This window comes from Scyliorhinus canicula, chromosome 17 (assembly GCF_902713615.1).
Source record: "Scyliorhinus canicula chromosome 17, sScyCan1.1, whole genome shotgun sequence".
Taxonomy (NCBI): domain Eukaryota; kingdom Metazoa; phylum Chordata; class Chondrichthyes; order Carcharhiniformes; family Scyliorhinidae; genus Scyliorhinus; species Scyliorhinus canicula.
Window position 1 is genome coordinate 106,357,152 of NC_052162.1, and position 17,760 is coordinate 106,374,911.

A 17,760-nucleotide genomic window follows, 5' to 3' on the forward strand; every position below is an offset into this window, starting at 1 on the left:
TGGTCTAAGGTGCATTTGTTTTAATGTGAGAAGTGTAGCAGGTAAGGCAGATGAACTTAGGGCTTGGATCAGTACCTGGGAATATGATGCTATTGGTATTACTGAGACTTGGTTGAGGGAAAGGGCAGGACTGGCAACTGAATATCCCAGGGTATAGATGCTTCAGGAGGAATAGAGAGGGAGGTAGAAGGGGCGGAGGAGTTGCATTACTCGTCAGAGATGATATCACAGAGACGGCGCTGGTGACCCCCGCCCCGCTCGGGTCACAGGGGTGCTGACGTCTATGGGAGTGATGGCGGTTTGAGGCCTGCGGCGGCAGAGTCTGACAAGAATGCAGAATGCCAACAGAGGGAGACCCTACTGCCCTGGTTAAAGCAGCCCACCTGATTATACTGTCTACCTCCTGGGGCATGCAGATATGGGTGTCGTTATCGGGTTTTGTTCTGATTAACACCGTTAGCAGACATAATTTTGGCTTAGTTCAAAGAAGTTTGTTTCCTTACTATTTCTACACTGTCCTGGGAGGCTCATTTCTCAACCTGGCTCTTTATGCCTTGTATCATCCACATGAGTTACTCAACAATGATGAAGCCGTTCAGATAACATCGTTTTTTATCTGCGTGATCCTCTCTGCATTTAATGCCCAATGGTTCGGTGAAACCACGACACAGATTATGTTGGAGATGCACCAGATCAAGAATGAGCACCACTTGGGACAGGAGGTGGGGTTTGGAAGCGACCGGGAACTCTACAAGAAGCTTCAGAAGAAAGACCCTAAATATCAGAAACTGAGCCAGCGCTTTGTCAAGTTCCATGATGTCCTCTCCATGGTGTGTAACCTGGTCTGTGTTTTCTGTAATGGACTCAATCTGCTTTACACTGCAGCCAACCTGAAAACTTTCTAGAATTCTTGGTTACCTTCCTCTTGAGTCTGCCAAAATATTTCATTTGGGATTTCACGATACTGTGGACATTGTCATCTCCTGTGTGTTATCTCCATTTTGATAATTGTGTTTTAATTATGCCAATCACTGGTGATCAACAGAAAGCAGTCCAACTTCTGAAAGCTTTTTACTGTGAGGAGCATTGACTTGTTCCAGGCGCGCGCCCCCCCCCCCCCCCCCCCCCCCCCCCCGGCCATGTCAAAGGTAGCAAGTCTATCCCTCACTTGTAAGGAGGCTACATGAGCTGGATTCGTGACACTTCAGCTCCTTATGAGGGTGAGTCCACTGCACAGAACCCTAGTTAACGTTGTGTTAAATCACACTTGATGAAGTTGTCACGCCCCTGACATTGCAACCTTCTCTTGGGAACATTCACTGTAACTTGTTTTGCAATTCCAGCCTTCTTTTATGTGAAGTGTGACTTGATTCACCAGCTTCAGTTTGGCTCAGGATCTGACAGAGATCAGCACTGGGTAGTGATGTAAAACAGGCTGGTAGAACAGCTTGCGACTTAGAAACATCATCAGAAAGTGTATGGGGATGGTTAGTGCAGACAATGGAAACGTGGGGCACATTCCAATGAAGTTACGGTTAATGCACACGATCAGAGAGCTTTACTCTGACTCTAATGTGGTCTGTATCGTACATGGAACTGCTTGATAAAATTGACAAAGTTAAAAAAAAGAGATGATATCACAGCTGTGATGAAGGAGGGCACGATGGAGGATTCGAGCACTGAGGCAATATGGGTGGAGCTGAGAAATAGGAAGGGTGCAGTAACATTGTTGGGACTTTACTACAGGCCTCCCAAAAGCGAGCATGAAGTAGAGGTACAAATATGCAGACAGATTATAGAAAAATGTAGGAGCAATAGGGTGGTTGTGATGGGAGATTTTAACTTCCCCAGCATTGAATGGGATTCGTGTAGTATTGGAGGCGTAGATGGAGCAGAGTTTGTAAGGAGCATCCAGGAGAGTTTTTTAGAGCAGTATGTAAATAGTCCAACTTGGGAAGGGGCCATACTGGACCTGGTATTGGGCAATGATCCCGGCCAGGTGGTTGATGTTTCAGTCGGTGATCACTTTGGGAATAGCGATCACAATTCCGTAAGTTTTAGAATACTCATGGACAAGGACAAGAGGGGTCCGAAAGGAAGAGTACTAAATTGGGGAAAGGCAGAGTATAACAAAATTCGGCAGGAGCTAGGGAATGTGGATTGGGAGCAGCTGTTTAAGGGTAAATCCACATTTGAAATGTGGAAGTCTTTTAAGGAAAGGTTGATTAGAGTGCAGGACAGACATGTTCCTGTGAAAATGAAAGATAGAAATGGCAAGATAAGGGAACCATGGATGACGGGTGAAATTGTGAGACTAGCTAAGATGAAAAAGGAAGCATACATAGGATCGAGGCAACTCAAAACTGATGAAGCTTTGGAGGAATATCGGGAAAGTAGAACAAATCTCAAACGCGCAATAAAGAGGGCTAAAAGGTGTCATGAAATATCTTTGGCAAACAGGGTTAAGGAAAATCCCAAAGCATTTTATTCGTATGTAAGGAGCAAGAGGGTAACTAGAGAAAGGATTGGCCCACTTAAAGACAAAAGAGGGAATTTATGCGTGGACTCAGAGGAAATGGGTGAGATTCTTAATGAGTACTTTGCATCGGTATTCATAAAGGAGAGGGACAAGACGGATGTTGAGGCCAAGGATGGATGTTTAAATACTCTCGGTCAAGTTGTTATACGGAAGGGGGACGTTTTGGGTATTCTAAAAGACATTAAGGTGGACAAGTCCCCAGGACCGGATGGGATATATCCCAGGTTACTGAGGGAAGCGAGGGTCGAAATAGCTGGGGCCTTAACAGATATCTTTGCAGCATCCTTGAGCACGGGTGAGGTCCCGGAGGACTGGAGAATTGCTAATGTTGTCCCTTTGTTTAAGAAGGGTAGCAGGGATAATCCAGGGAATTATAGACCTGTGAGCTTGACGTCAGTGGTAGGCAAACTTTTGGAGAAGATACTGAGGGATAGGATCTATTCACATCTGGAAGGAAATAGACTTATCAGTGATAGGCAGCATGGTTTTGTGCAGGGAAGGTCATGTCTTACAAACCTAATAACATTCTTTGAGGAAGTGACAAAGTTAATTGATGAGGGAAGGGCTGTAGATGTCGTATACATGGACTTTAGTAAGGCGTTTGATAAGGTTTCCCATGGCAGCTTGATGGAAAAAGTGAAGTCGTATGGGGTTCAGGGTGTACTAGCTAGATGGATAAAGAACTGGCTGGGCAACAGGAGGCAGAGAGTAGTGGTGGAAGGGAGTGTCTCAAAATGGAGAAGGGTGACTAGTAGTGTTCCACAGGGATCCGTGCTCGGACCACTGTTGTTTGTGATCTACATAAATGACCTGGAGGAAGGTATAGGTGGTCTGATTAGCAAGTTTGCAGATGATACTAAGATTGGTGGAGTTGCAGATAGCGAGGAGGACTGTCAGAGAATACAACAAAATATAGATAGATTGGAGAGTTGGGCAGAGAAATGGCAGATGGAGTTCAATCCAGGCAAATGCGAGGTGATGCATTTTGGAAGATCAAATTCAAGACTATTCAAGACCATTGACTATATGGTCAATGGAAGGGTCTTGGGGAAAATTGATGTGCAGAGAGATCTGGGAGTTCAGGTCCATTGTACCCTGAAGGTGGCAACACAGGTTGATAGAGCGGTCAAGAAGGCATACAGCATGCTTGCCTTCATCGGACGGGGTATTGAGTACAAGAGTTGGCAGGTCATGTTACAGTTGTATAGAACTTTGGTTCAGCCACATTTGGAATACTGCGTGCAGTTCTGGCCGCCACATTACCAGAAGGATGTGGATGCCTTGGAGAGGGTGCAGAGGAGGTTCACCAGGATGTTACCTGGTATGGAGGGTGCTAGCTATGGAGAAAGGTTGAGTAGATTAGGATAGTTTTCGTTGGAACGACGGAGGTTGAGGGGGGACCTGATTGAGGTCTACAAAATTATGAGAGGTATGGACAGGGTGGATAGCAACAAGCTATTCGCAAGAGTGGGGGTGTCAGTTACAAGGGGTCACGATTTCAAGGTGAGAGGGGGAAAGTTTAAGGGAGATGTGCGTGGAAAGTTTTTTACGCAGAGGGTGGTGGGTGCCTGGAACGCTTTACCAATGGAGGTGGTAGAGGCGGGCACGATAGCATCATTTAAGAAGCATCTAGACAGGTACATGAATGGGCGGGAAGTAGACCTTGGAAAATAGGAGACAGGTTTAGATAAAGGATCTGGATCGGCGCAGTCTGGGAGGTCTGAAGGACCTATTCCTGTGCTGTAATTTTCTTTGTTCTTGTTCTTTGACAATGTCAATGATGCAAGATGATACTTTGAATGTGAGTCTTTGCAGATAATTAAGTCTTTACAGATTCAGATGGAGCGACTGGAGACTGGAGAGAGGGATAATCCCAGGTTAAAGAGGTGTGAATTGTCTCATGCCAGGACAGTTGGTAGGATTTCGCAAGCCCAGGCCAGATGTTGGGGGGGTGAATGTAATGCAACATGAATCCAAGGTCCCGGTTGAGGCCGTACTCATGTGTGCGGAACTTGGCTATAAGTTTCTGTTTGGCGATTCTGCATTGTCGCGCATCTTGGAGGCCGCCTTGGGAACATACCTGCCTGGCGATTGTCGCACGATGCTAGTGATTCGAAACAAACCAGTCCAACGCCGGCATCTCCACATCATGAAGCTGGACTGGGGTGAGCACAGTAAGATGTCTCAGGTGAAGTCACTTGTGAAGGAGCAGCGCTCCGAAAGCTTGCGATTTCAAATAAACCTGTTGGACTTTAACCTGGTGTTGTGAGACTTCTTAAATGACATGATGAGCTCGGTAGGGATTCTTATACCGTTTTGGAAATAAAAATATTTATTGATGCAGTTGATTTCGTATCTTTTCAAAGATCAACACTTCTTGGAAACAGGGCATTGCTGATCCAGCAGAATCTCAGTTCTGCAATGTTTAAGTGGAGATTCCACCGTCTGTAAACATGAGGTTTACCGCTAACTACCACTATGTTAACTCACTGAAATGAAAATGAAATGAAAATCGCTTATTGTCACGAGTAGGCTTCAATGAAGTTACTGTGAAAAGCCCCTAGTCGCCACATTCCGGCGCCTGTCCGGGGAGGCTGGTACGGGAATCGAACCGTGCTGCTGGCCTGCTTGGTCTGCTTTAAAAGCCAGCGATTTAGCTGAGTGAGCTAAACCAGCCCCTGGTTTAACCCAGCACTGTAAGTCCCATTCCCCCATTCACCCCCTGTTCTCCGACCGACATTGCCTCCTGATAAAGTACTGGCTTTATTTTTTGATTTTGATCCTTGTGTTCAAATTCCACCTCACTTTCACTTTCATGTTCCAGATGTTCTCATTGGCTGAAGAAGTTGCTGTGTTCCATTCAAACATATAATTTTGTAGGATAAACCTCCGGTGAAAAATAATTCTGAAATTCAAATAAAATGCAAAGTTAGCATGGATAAGCCAGGCTCATGAGAATGCAGTCAGTTTGCCTTTCAGTTCAACGGTTAGGATTTGGTGCTCTCAGTGTTGTCATGATATGCAAACATGCAACCAATGAACACTCAGAATAGGGCACAACCAATGGGCAGTCAGGACACTCAGAGGTGGCATCACCACAAGGGGGCATGACATAAACAGTATAAAAGGGATGAGGCACTCACACCCTGCCTCTTTCAACAGACAGACATCTAGAGAGTTAGACAGGGTTAATCAGCAGCATCACACCCCAGCACGTGGCTTAGAGCAAGCTGGTACAGTTAGACTGAGTTACTCCAGTTAGATTAGCAGAGAGTCAAACTCATTTGAGAACTGTGCTAATAGTTCAATAAACACGTTGAACACATTTCAGAGTCTGGAGCATCCTTCAGTTAAGACTGCATCAAGTAGCAGCCTGTGTTATCCAAAGCAGCATAACACAACAACTGTCGTGACGCGGGTTTGATCCTTGTCATGGAATGAACATATATTGCTCCCGTGCAACAGATTAAAATGAACGTGAATTACTGTTTTATTGGTTCAGGTTCAGGAGCTTGAGTGGGCCTTGCCCATTTGAAAGTTATTGATTATACATTAGGCCGCGCCGACAAACCTGCACTTGTACTCCCAGTGAAGAGGAGGCAGTTTTCAAATCAACTGTGATATTAACAAAGCGGGATGGAAACAGGCTCAGTTTGAGCGGTGACATTCAGCATGGAATGAAGTTCACCCAAGAAAGCATGTTCAAAACAATAGCGCCCAATGTGGGGCTCGAACCCACGACCCTGAGATTAAAAGTCTCTTGCTCAAACGACTTAGCTAGCCGGACACACATCACTGTGTTACAAATCCCAAAATACAGACAGACAAATCTTGCTTTCCACCTGATGTCTTGGATTGTTCTGAATTTCAAATTGTCAAAGGTCACTGACCTCCAAAAACCCAGATATTCTATACATTCCGCTCAATCATCAATAACATCATTCATATCTTTCACTTCACAGGTGCACTCCTTACCAACATTGCAAACCATTTTCAAGACTTGTTTCAGGATTTAACATTCGATAGTCATAGTTTAATGTTGTTCTCATATTTAAGGAGCTTATATCACTCTGAGTCAGTCTGTGAGACAGTGTACTAATCCGCTTCAATAAACATTCATTTCTATTACAGACTATAAGAAATGCTAATATTTTGGCCCAGTGACAGTCAACACTTTCACCACTTCATTCACTCTATGTTTCACTCACTTGAATATTGTGCAAATGTGGAAAAACCCAGATATGATACTTGACGGCCTTCAACAAAGATCAATTTCGACAGCAGAAGAAAGAGATGCATGGAGACTGGTTGAAGGCCATCAAGGGAGCAGCCTCTACGAGGGTTGCTGACTGAGTGGAGAAGCGCCTGGAGGCACAGGGGGCAAAGATACGAGGGGTGGAGACGGTGTTGTTTGACCGGAGCGGCCAGATCGTGTCCCTGGAGGCAGAGGTGGGAGGACCACGGGGACATATGCAGGTCGCTGAGGGTGAAGGTGTAGGAGGGGGCGGTATGGTGGCACAGTGGTTAGCACTGCTGCCTCACGGCGCTGCGGACCGGGGTCAATACTGGCTCCGGGTCACTGTCTGTGGGGAGTTTGCACATTCACTCTGTGTTTGCGTGGGTTTCACTCCCACAACCTAAAGATGTGCAGGGTATGTGTATTGGCCACACTAAATTGCTCCTTAATTGGGAAAAAAAATAATTGAGTACTCTTTTAAAAAAAAAATGTTTGAAAGGTGCAGGAGCAAGGAAACAGGTCCAGGCGGCAGAACCTATAGATTGTTGGGCTGTCAGAAGGTATGGACGGAACAAGCTCCACGAAATATGTATCAAGGATGTTGGTCGGGCTAATGGAGTAGGGAGCGCTGAACAATGTGTCAGAGGTGGACAGAGCCCACAGGTCTTTAAAGCAGAGGCCGAGAGTGGGGGAGCAGCTGCAGGTGGTGATCATGCGGATCCACAAATTCACTAAGAAGGAGAAGATCCTACAAGGGGACAGGGGAAAGCAACACTGTGAATGGGAAGGATATTGATGCGGAGCTGGCAAAGATGCGTACAAGATTTAACAGGGCTAAGACGGTGTTGTACAGAAGGCAGATCCAGTTTGGGGTGCTGTACCCTGCAAAACTGTGGGTCACTTTTGAAGTGAGTATTATTGGGAGCACTATTTTGAAAGGCCAGAAGAGGCTAATGACTTTATAAGGAAACATACACTGGGGGGAAACTGAAAGATGGAGGAGCTGCATCTGTAAAGGTTGGAGGTGAGGGTTGTTGTATGTTGGTGGCGTGGGGAGGGCTCTTTTGTTTGTTGATGTGATTATATTTTGGGAGTTATAAGTTTCTAATTTTGTACGGGGGTAACCCCCCCCCCCCCCCCCCCCCCCACACACACACACACACACACTCACACACCCCCGCCAGCTGTGGTGTTATTCTTTTGGGGGGATGGATTGTGACTTTGGTTGGGTTTTTTTTGCGGGTGGGGAGGGGTGGAATGGTGTGCATGGGAGGCCTTCGAGTGGGAGCTGCTATGCTGGCAGGTAATGTTGGTGAACCGAGGTGAGGTGGGGGAGGAGGCCAGAAGAGGTGGCCAGGTAGGGGGACATGGGGTGAGGGGGGTTGCAATGTGCCAGAGTTGGAGACTCTGGTCATGGACAGAGGGGCGCCCTAATATAGGGTGGTGTTAGGGGAGGCAGAACCGGAGGGGGATGATGGCGGATGGTAGAGGGGAGTGGAGGTGGTCTCCAGTAAGAATTGTAGTGTGGAACGTTCGGGGTTAAATGGTCCGATTAAGAGGTCCTGGGTTTTGTGCGTGGTGGAGGTGCTCTTCTTACAGGAGATGAACCTCCGAGTGAAGGATCAGGTTAGGTTGAGGAAGGGATGGGTGGGACAGGTATTCCACTCAGGGTTTGACTCAAAGTCGCGGGAAGTGACCATTTTGTTGAACAGACGAATCGGGTTTGTAGGGGCCAAGGAAGTTTGGCACCCAGGGGGAAGATATGTGATAGTGACTGGTGTGCTGGAGGGGATGCCGGTGGAGCTAGTCAACATATATGCGCCAAATTGGGATGATGTGGGATTTGTAAGAGGTCTGCTGAGAGCAATCCCGGATCTGGATATGCACCAATTGATTCTGGGTGGCGATTTTAATTGCGTGTTGGAACCTAGGGTGGACAAGTTAAGCCCCAAGTCAATGGGGAGGTTGAAGATGGTGAAGGAATTAGGAGGATTTATGGAGCGGATAGGAATTGTTGACCTGTGGAGGTTTAAGACCTCGATGGGGAGGGAGTACTTCTTCTCACACGTGTATAAAGCGTACTCGAGAATTGATTTATTTGTAGTGAGCCGGGCAGTGTTGTTGGGACTAGAATATGCGGGAATTGTGATATCTGATCATGCGCTGCATTGGCTGGAGGTGAGGCTCAATGAGCGGCAGGTGCAGAGGCTGGGATGGAGGCTGGATTTGAGTTTGATGACGGATAAGGTGTTTTGTGAAAAGGTGGGGTCGGTGATCGGGGAGTATGCGGAAATCAATCGGAATGGGGAGGTGTCGTCGGCCACATTCTGGGAGTCATTAAAGGCAGTGGTCTGAAGGGAGATTAACTTGTTCAAGGCACAGGGACAGGAGGAGGAGGTAGGAGTATGGACGGTTGTTGGATGATATAGTTGAGGTGGGCAGGAGGTACGTGGAAGCCCAAACCAAAGAGTTGCTGGAAGAGAGGAAGAGATTGCAGATGCAGTTTGATAGGTTGACGGCGGGGAAAGCAGTGGGGCAGTTAAGGAGGGCAAGGGGGTGCAATACGAATATGAGTAGAAGGCATGTAGCTTGGCGGCCCACCAGTTGAGGAGGCAGGCTGCGTCCAGGGAAATTTTAAAGGTGCGAACGGAGAAGGGCGAGGTAGTGTAAGAGCTGGGGAAGATGTCTCTGAACGAACACAGGACATCCTGAAGGGGGAGGGTGAACAGCCAGAGGTCGTCGTACAGGCCATAGTGTGGGCAGCACGGTAGCACAAGTGGCTTCACAGCGCCAGAGTCCCAGGTTTGATTCCCCGTCGGGTCACTGTCTGTGCGGAGTCTGCACGTTCTCCCCGTGTCTGCGTGGGTTTCCTCTGGGTGCTCCAGTTTCTTCCCACAGTCCAAAGACATGCAGGTTAGGTGGATTGGCCATGATGAATTGCCCTTAGTGACCAAAAATATTAGGAGGGGTTATTAGTTTATGGGCTTAGGGTGGAAGTGAGGGCTTAAGTGGGTCAGTGCAGACTCGATGGGCCAAATGGCCTCCTTCTGCATTGTATGTTCTATAAATAGGCTGGTTAGCCTGACTTCATTCATTGGGAAGATTTTAGAGTCTATTATTTTTTTAAATGTATTTTGTTACAAACATGTATCAAAACAAGTTACAGCGAACACCCCGGGAAACTTGCTTCCCTACAATCAACTATACAGTCTATCCAGAATTTTCCTCTTTTTCACCCCCCCCCCCCCCAAAACGAACAGCTCCTCAAACATGGTCACAAGCATCCCACACCTTTCCTTAACCCCCCACCCCCCACCCCCCCTGAAGAGCCCCTTTACTCTTAATTTATCTTCTCTAATCGCAGGAAGTTGTACAGGCCACCCAACCAAGCAGATATCCCCGGTGGCGTAACTGACCGTCACTCCAGCCAAACTCGCCACCGTGCAATCAGAAAGGCGAAGGCCAAGACATTGGCCTTCCTCCTCTCCGTGAACACCGGCTTCTCTGAGACTCCAAGTATTGCCACGAAAGGGTCTGTCCACCTCCTCTTCCACTATCTTGGCTAAGACTGTGAACACTCCTGCCCAGAACCTTCCCAATTTTTCACAACCCCAAAACATGTCCGCGTGATTCGCTGGTCCCCGCCCACACCTCTCACACTCATCTGCTACCCCCAGAAAGAACCCATTCTCACTCTCGCTCGAGTCATATGCACCCTGTGCACCTCCTAAACTGTATCAGGCTCATCCTTGCACAAGAGGCGATCCCGTTTACCCTACACAGTACCTCACTCCATAATCCCCAATTGATCTCCCCTCCCAACTCCGCTTCCCATTTCTCCTTGATCTTCACCACCTGCTCACCTCCCTGCTCCCCCAGCCACTTTTATGTATCCCTAATACTTCCCTCCCCTTCCACATCCGGAAGCAGCAGTCACTCCAGCAGGGTAACCTAGGAAACCCCCTCTAGACGTTTTGTGCAAAGTCCCTAACCTGCAGATACCTGAACTAACTCCCCCTCGCCAGCTCTACCCTCACCCTTAGCTCCTCCAGAATGGTGAACCCTTCTTCCAAATACAGATCCCTCACCTTGACCAGCCCCACTTCCCTCCACCTCCTTTATACACTATCCATCCCCCTGTCTCAAACTCATGATTCTCGCACAGCGGCGTTAGCACCGACATCCCTTCCACCCTAAAATACCTCCTCAGCTGATTCCATATCTTCACTGTGGACTGCAACACCGGCTCCTTCAATACCTACTTGGAGCCATTGACAATGCTACCGTCACTAGACCTGACAATATTCAACCTTCATCCTCACCCATTCTACCCCGTCTCCTTCCCACCACTGCCGGACCTTGTCCACATTCACCGCCCAATGATAATGAAGCAATTTTGGCAATGCCAACCTCCCCTGCTGCCACTGCCTCTGCCTCTGTAGCAGAGTCCTCCCCCTCTCAGCACCTTCCCTGCCCATACAAAGTCAGAAATGATCGTGTCCACTTTCCGAAAAATGGCCTTTCGTATAAAGATTGGGAGAGCTTGAAAGATAAACAAGAACCTCGGCAGAATATTCATTTTCACCACTTGGACCTCCCTGCCAGCGTTAAGTACAGTGTATCCCACCTCTTAAGATCCTCTAGCGTCCTCCACCAGCTTTGTTAAGTTCCACTTATGGAGTCCCATCCATTCCCTCGCTACCTGAATCCCCAAATACCTAAACCTCCCCCTCGCTACCATAAATGGCATCCCCCCTGAATTAGCCCGCTGTGCCAGTTCATTCACTGGGAATACCTCGCTTTTCGCTACATTCAGCTTGTACCCCAAGAACCCTCCAAACCCACCCAGCAGGCCCATAATCCTTCCAAGAGTCTCCAGCGGACCAAAACATACAGCAGGAGGTCATCGACATAGAGCGATGCTCCCTCTGACCTCTCATTATCCCCCACCACTCTGCCGACCCCCTGAGAGCCATCGCCAATGGCCCTCTGGCCAGCGCAAACAGGAGCGGTAACAGCGGGCACCACTGCCTCATACCCCTGTGTAAGTCAAAGCTTTGTGAGCTCATATAATTGTGCTCACCCTCGCCCTTGGTGTCACATACAGCAACTGTACCCATGCCACAAATCTCGGCCCAAACCCAAACCTTCCCAAAACCTCGAACAAGTACCGCCACGCCACACGATCAAATGCCTTCTCCACGTCCATAGACACCACCACCTCTGGTACCAGAGCCCCCGACGGATTCATCACCCCATTCAATAGCCGTCTTTTAGAGTCCATTATTAAAGATGAGATTGCAGAGTACTTGGATGTGCATGATAAAATTTGAGTGAGTCAGCATGGCTTTGTCAAAGGGAGGTCATGTCTGACAAATCTGTAAGAGTTCTTGGAGTAGGTAACAAGGAAGTTAGACAAAGGAGAACCAGAGGACATGAATTATTTAGATTTCCAGGAGGCCTTTGACAAGGTACCATATAGGAGATTGTTAAATAAGTTAAGAGGCCATGGTTTTAAGAGTAAACTCCTGGGACTTCCGGTTGCCGTGATGCGGAGCTCCCGCTATATTTGGTCTTTTGGGCTCTTTTAAGGGCCCGTAGCGGTGCTGGTTGGACTTTTCCCCTGGTGGGAACACATCCACTGTGCTTATCTACCAGTGGATGGACTGGACCACGAGCGGAGCGGTCAAAAAATCGGCTTTGGAGCAAAGAAAGGAGCGAGGCAGGAAAAACAAGATGGCGGCAGGTGGGGAAACGGCAGCGTGGCAGCAGTGGGCGCAGGAGCAGCAGGAGCTGCTTCAGCGAGCTGAAGTCTGAGATCCTGGAACCGTTTAAGGCCTCGCTGGACAAGCTCATGGCGACTCAGACGGCTCAGGGTGCAGAGATCCGAGAGCTACACAAAAGGCCTCGGAGTCGAGGACGATCTCCTGGGCCTGGCAGTGAAGGTGGAGTCGCACGAGGCGCTTCACAAGAAGTGGCTTGCGAGGATGGAGGAGATGGAGAACCGCTCCCGTCGGACGAACCTGCGGATTTTGGGCCTCCCGGAGGGGCTGGAAGGTTCAGATTTGGGGGCCTACGTGGCTGTGATGCTGAACTCGTTAATGGGCGCGGGGCTGTTCCAGGGACCCTTGGAGTGCTATTGAGGAAGCCCAAGCCGAACGAGTCGCCTAGGGCGGTGCTGGTCCGTTTTCACCGCTTCGTTGACCGTGAGTGTGTGCTGAGATGGGCGAAGAAGGAAAGGAGCAGCAAGTGGGAGAATGCAGAGATCAGGATCTATCAGGACTGGAGCGCGGAGGTGGCGAAGAGAAGGGCTGGTTTCAATCGGGCGAAGGGAGTGCTTCACAGGAAGAGGGTGAAGTTTAGCCTGCTACAGCCGTCCCGCCTCTGGGTCACTTACAAGGATCGCCAGCTCTACTTCGATTCTCCGGAGGAGGTCTGGGCCTTTGTCCAGGCAGAGAAGCTGGACTCGAACTGAGGCCTGGGGGGCTGGGGAATGATGTACATAGTCTGGAGGCTTTGTCCTCCTTGGTATCCTTTTGTTTTTATTGGTTGTGTTTGATGATGCCTTTTTTCTTTTCTGCTTTTTCGCTTTTTGGGGCTGTTATTTATTTATTTGGGTGCTTTTTCGTTTTTTCACTGGTGGAGGGCTGGGGAGCTGTTCGCAGTCCCGCTGGGTCATGTGCCCGTCTTTTTCCCGCGTGTTGGGTCAGGGCGGCGGGGTTTGGGATGGAAGCGTGGGTTTTCTTCCCGTGCTGGAGGAGCAGTGGGCGGGTCCGGCACTGGGAGGGGGGAATGGTGGTTGTGTTGCATCGAGAGGGGGTCGTTGGGATGGTGGGAGTAGCCGGGGTCAGCAGGAGTCGGCTGACTTACGGACGTACGATGGAAGGAGTTACGCAGCTTGGGGGGGCCCTAACTTGGGGGGGGAGGGGCTTGGGGGGAGGGGCTTGGGGAGCAATAGAGGGGGGGGGCTACTGGGTTGCTGCTGCAGGGTCCAAAGGGGAACTGCTGGTGATGGGGGAGGTTGGGAGGGGGGTCCGCCACCATGGGGAACAGGCCTGGGGGGTTCTGCGGGCACGTGGCGAGCCGAGGGAGAGCTATGGCTGACCGGCGCAAAGGGAGGGGGAAGACCCCCCAGATTCGGCTGGTCACATGGAATGTGAGGGGGCTGAATGGACCGGTGAAGCGGTCCCGGGTCTTGGCGCACTTGAAGGGGCTGGGAGCGGACGTGGCTATGCTCCAGGAGACGCACCTTAAGGTGGGGACTCAGGTGAGGCTGAGAAGAGGCTGGGTTGGGCAGGTGTTTCACTTGGGGCTAGATGCGAAGAATCGTGGGGTGGCGATTTTAGTTGGCAAGAGCTTGTCGTTTGCGGCATCAAGTGTGGTGGCGGATAGCTGTGGTAGATACGTAATGGTGAGTGGTAGGCTTCAAGAGGAGCGGGTGGTTCTGGTTAAGGTGTACGCCCCCAACTGGTACGATGCGGGCTTCATGCGCCGAATGTTGAGCCGGATCCCGGACCTGGAGACGGGGGGCTTGATCTTGGGAGGGGATTTTAATACTGTGTTGGATCCAGCTCTGGATCATTCGAGGTCAAGGACGGGCAAGAGGCCGGCGGCGGCCTCAGTGCTGAGGGGGTTCATGGATCAGATGGGAGGGGTAGACCCTTGGAGGTTTTTGAGGCCAGGAGGTTGGGAGTTTTCCTTTTTCTCCCATGTACACAAGGCTTATTGCCGGATTGACTTTTTTGTTCTCAGCAGGGCGCAAATCCCGAGAGTGGTGGGGGCGGAGTATTCGGCGATAGTCACCTGGGACACTGGCACTGTGGAGCAACCGTGCTAATCACTGTGCTACTGTGGGTAGTGCAGGCATTGGTGTTGTGATCCCAGCTTTGCACAATATATATTAATGATTTAGATGAGTAAACAAAATGTAACATCTCCACACGGGCAGCACGGTAGCATTGTGGATAGCACAATTGCTTCACAGCTCCAGGGTCCCAGGTTCAATTCCGGCTTGGGTCACTGTCTGTGCGGAGTCTGCACATCCTCCCCATGTGTGCGTGGGTTTCCTCCGGGTGCTCCGGTTACCTCCCACAGTCCAAAGATGTGCAGGTTAGGTGGATTGGCCATGATAAATTGCCCTTAGAGTCCAAAATTGCCCTTAGTGTTGGGTGGGGTTACGGGGTTATGGGGATAGGGTGGAGTTGTTGACCTTGGGTAGGGTGCTCTTTCCAAGAGCCGGTGCAGACCTCCTTCTGCACTGTAAATTCTATGATTCTATGATATGTGCAGATTATGCAATGTTGGGTGGGAGGGTGAGCTGTGAGAAGGATGCAGAGATGCTTCAGTGTGATTTGGACAAGTTGAGTGAGTGGGCAAATGAATGGCAGGTACAGTATTATTTGGATAAATGTGAGGTTATCCACTTTGGTAGCAAAAAGAAGGCAGACTATCTGAATGGCCATAAATTAGGAGAGGGGAATGTATGAGACATGGGTGGCCTCGTACACCTGTTGCTGAAGGTAAGTATGAAGATGCAGCAGGCGGTAAAGAAGACAAATGCTATGTGGCCTTCATAGCAAGAAGATTCGAGAACAGGAGCAGGGATGTCTTGCTTCAATTATACAGGGCCTTGGTGCAGTCATGTCTGAAATACTTTTTAAAATTTAGACTACCCAATTTTTTTTTTCCAATCAAGGGGCAATTTAGCAGGACCAATTCACCTACCCTGCACGTCTTTGGGTTGTGGGAGTGAGACCCACACACACATGGGGAGAATATGCAAATTCCACACGACAGTGACCCGGGGCCAGGATCAAACCCAGGTCCTCGGCGCAGTGAGGCAGCAGTGCTAACCACTGTGCCGCTGTGCTGCCCCATGTCTGAAATACTGTGTGCAGTTCTGGTCTCCTTATCTGAGGAAGAATGTTCTTGCTCTCGAGGGAATGCAGCAAAGGCATACCAGTCTGATTACTGGGATGGTAGAACTGAGGAGAGATTGTGTTGGTTACGATTGCATTCACAGGCGTTCAGAAGAATGAGAGGGGACCTCATAGAAACCTATAAAATTCTAAGAGGACTAGACAGGGTAGATGCAATAACGGCATTCCCGATGGTGGGGGTGTCCAGAAGAGGTCATAGACTAAGGGTACAGGGTAGGGCATTTAGGACAGAGATGAGAACAAATTTCTTCACCCAGAGAGTGGTCGGCCTGTGGAATTGGTTACCACAGAAAGTAGTTGAAACCAAAATATTGTATTTTTTCAAGAAGCAGTTAGATAGTGCACTTGGGGAAAAGCTGATAAAAGGAAACGTGAGGAAGGCGGGATCAGGCTATTGAGTTGGACGTGATGTTTCACAATTGCAAATCCTCTGACACAGAAAAAAAGAATGAAAGAGGACTCACAAGAACACAAAGGCGGATTGTGAGATTGAACTGAATGATTTGGGTAACTTGTGGCACAAATAACAAAGAACAAAGAAAAGTACAGCACAGGAACAAGCCCTTCGGCCCTCCAAGCCTATGCCGACCATGCTGCCCGTCTAAATTAAAATCTTCCACACTTCCGGGGTCCGTATCCCTTTATTCCCATCCTATTCATGTATTTGTCAAGATGTCCCTTAAATGTCACTATCGTCCCTGCTTCCACCACCTCCTCCGGCAGCGAGTTCCAGGCACCCACTACCCTCTGTGTAAAAAACTTGTCTTGTACATCTGCTCTAAATCTGCCCCTCGCACCTTAAACATATGCCCCCTAGTAATTGACCCTCTACCCTGGGAAAAAGCCTCTGACTATCCACTCTGTCTATGCCCCTCACAATTTTGTAGACCTCTATCAGGTCGCCCCTCAACCTCCGTTGTTCTAGTGAGAACAAACCGAGTTTATTCAATCTCTCCTCATAGCTAATGCCCTCCATACCAGGCAACATCCTGGTAAATCTCTTTTGCACCCTCTCTAAAGCCTCCACATCCTTTTGGTAGTGTGGTGACCAGAATTGAACATTATACTCCAAGTGTGGTCTAACTAAGGTTCTATACAGCTGCAACATGACTTGCCAATTTTTATACTCAATGCCCCGGCCAATGAAGGCAAGCATGCCGTATACCTTCTTGACTACCTTCTCCCTTCTTGACTACCTTCTCCAACTGTGACCTGTGGATCTGTACACCTAGATCTCTCTGACTGTCAATACTCTTGAGGGTTCTACCATTCACTGTATATTCCCTACCTGCATTAGACCTTCCAAAATGCATTACCTCACATTTGTCCGGATTAAACTCCATCTGCCATCTCTCTGCCCAAGTCTCCAAACAATCTAAATCCTGCTGTATCCTCTGACAGTCCTCATCGCTATCCGCAATTCCACCAATCTTTGTGTCGCCTGCAAACTTACTAATCAGACCAGTTACATTTACCTCCAAATCATTTATATATCATTTCTAGCTATGAAGAAAGGTTGAGTAGATTAGGATTGTTTTCATTGGAAAGACGGAGGTTGAGGGGAGACCTGATTGAGGTCTACAAAATTATGAGAGGTATGGACAGGGCGGATCGCAACAAGCTTTTTCCAAGAGTGGGGGTGTCAATTACAAGGGGTCACGATTTCAAGGTGAGAGGGGGAAAGTTTAAGGGAGATGTGCGTGGAAAGTTTTTTACGCAGAGGGTGGTGGGTGCCTGGAATGCTTTGCCTGCGGAGGTGGTAGAGGCGGGCACAATAGCATCATTAAAGATGCATCTGGACAGGTATATGAACGGGTGGGGAACAGAGAGAAGTAGACCTTGGAAAATAGGCAACAGGTTTAGATAAAAGATCTGGATCGGCGCAGGCTGGGAGGGCCGAAGGGCCTGTTCCTATGCTGTAATTTTCTTTGTTCTTTGTATATACTACGAACAGCAAAGGTCCCAGCACTGATCCCTGCGGAACACCCCTCGTCCCAGCCCTCCAATCAGAAAAGCACCTTTCCATTGCTACTCTCTGCCTTCTA

At 48.9% G+C, this 17,760-nt stretch overlaps 1 protein-coding gene across 1 annotated transcript; it reads left to right on the plus strand.

The window, feature by feature from the left end:
• Positions 1 to 270: 270 nt before the first annotated feature.
• On the plus strand, positions 271 to 1,096 carry LOC119952486 (transmembrane protein 205-like). Its single transcript, XM_038776288.1, has one exon. It carries the CDS (start codon positions 339 to 341, stop codon positions 903 to 905), a length of 567 nt encoding a protein of 188 aa, XP_038632216.1. The 5' UTR covers positions 271 to 338; the 3' UTR covers positions 906 to 1,096.
• The last annotated feature ends 16,664 nt before the right edge of the window (positions 1,097 to 17,760 follow it).

Bases quoted from the DNA above. Each gene is read 5' to 3' on its own strand.
- LOC119952486 (XM_038776288.1), top strand. From the start codon at position 339: ATGCCAACAGAGGGAGACCCTACTGCCCTGGTTAAAGCAGCCCACCTG.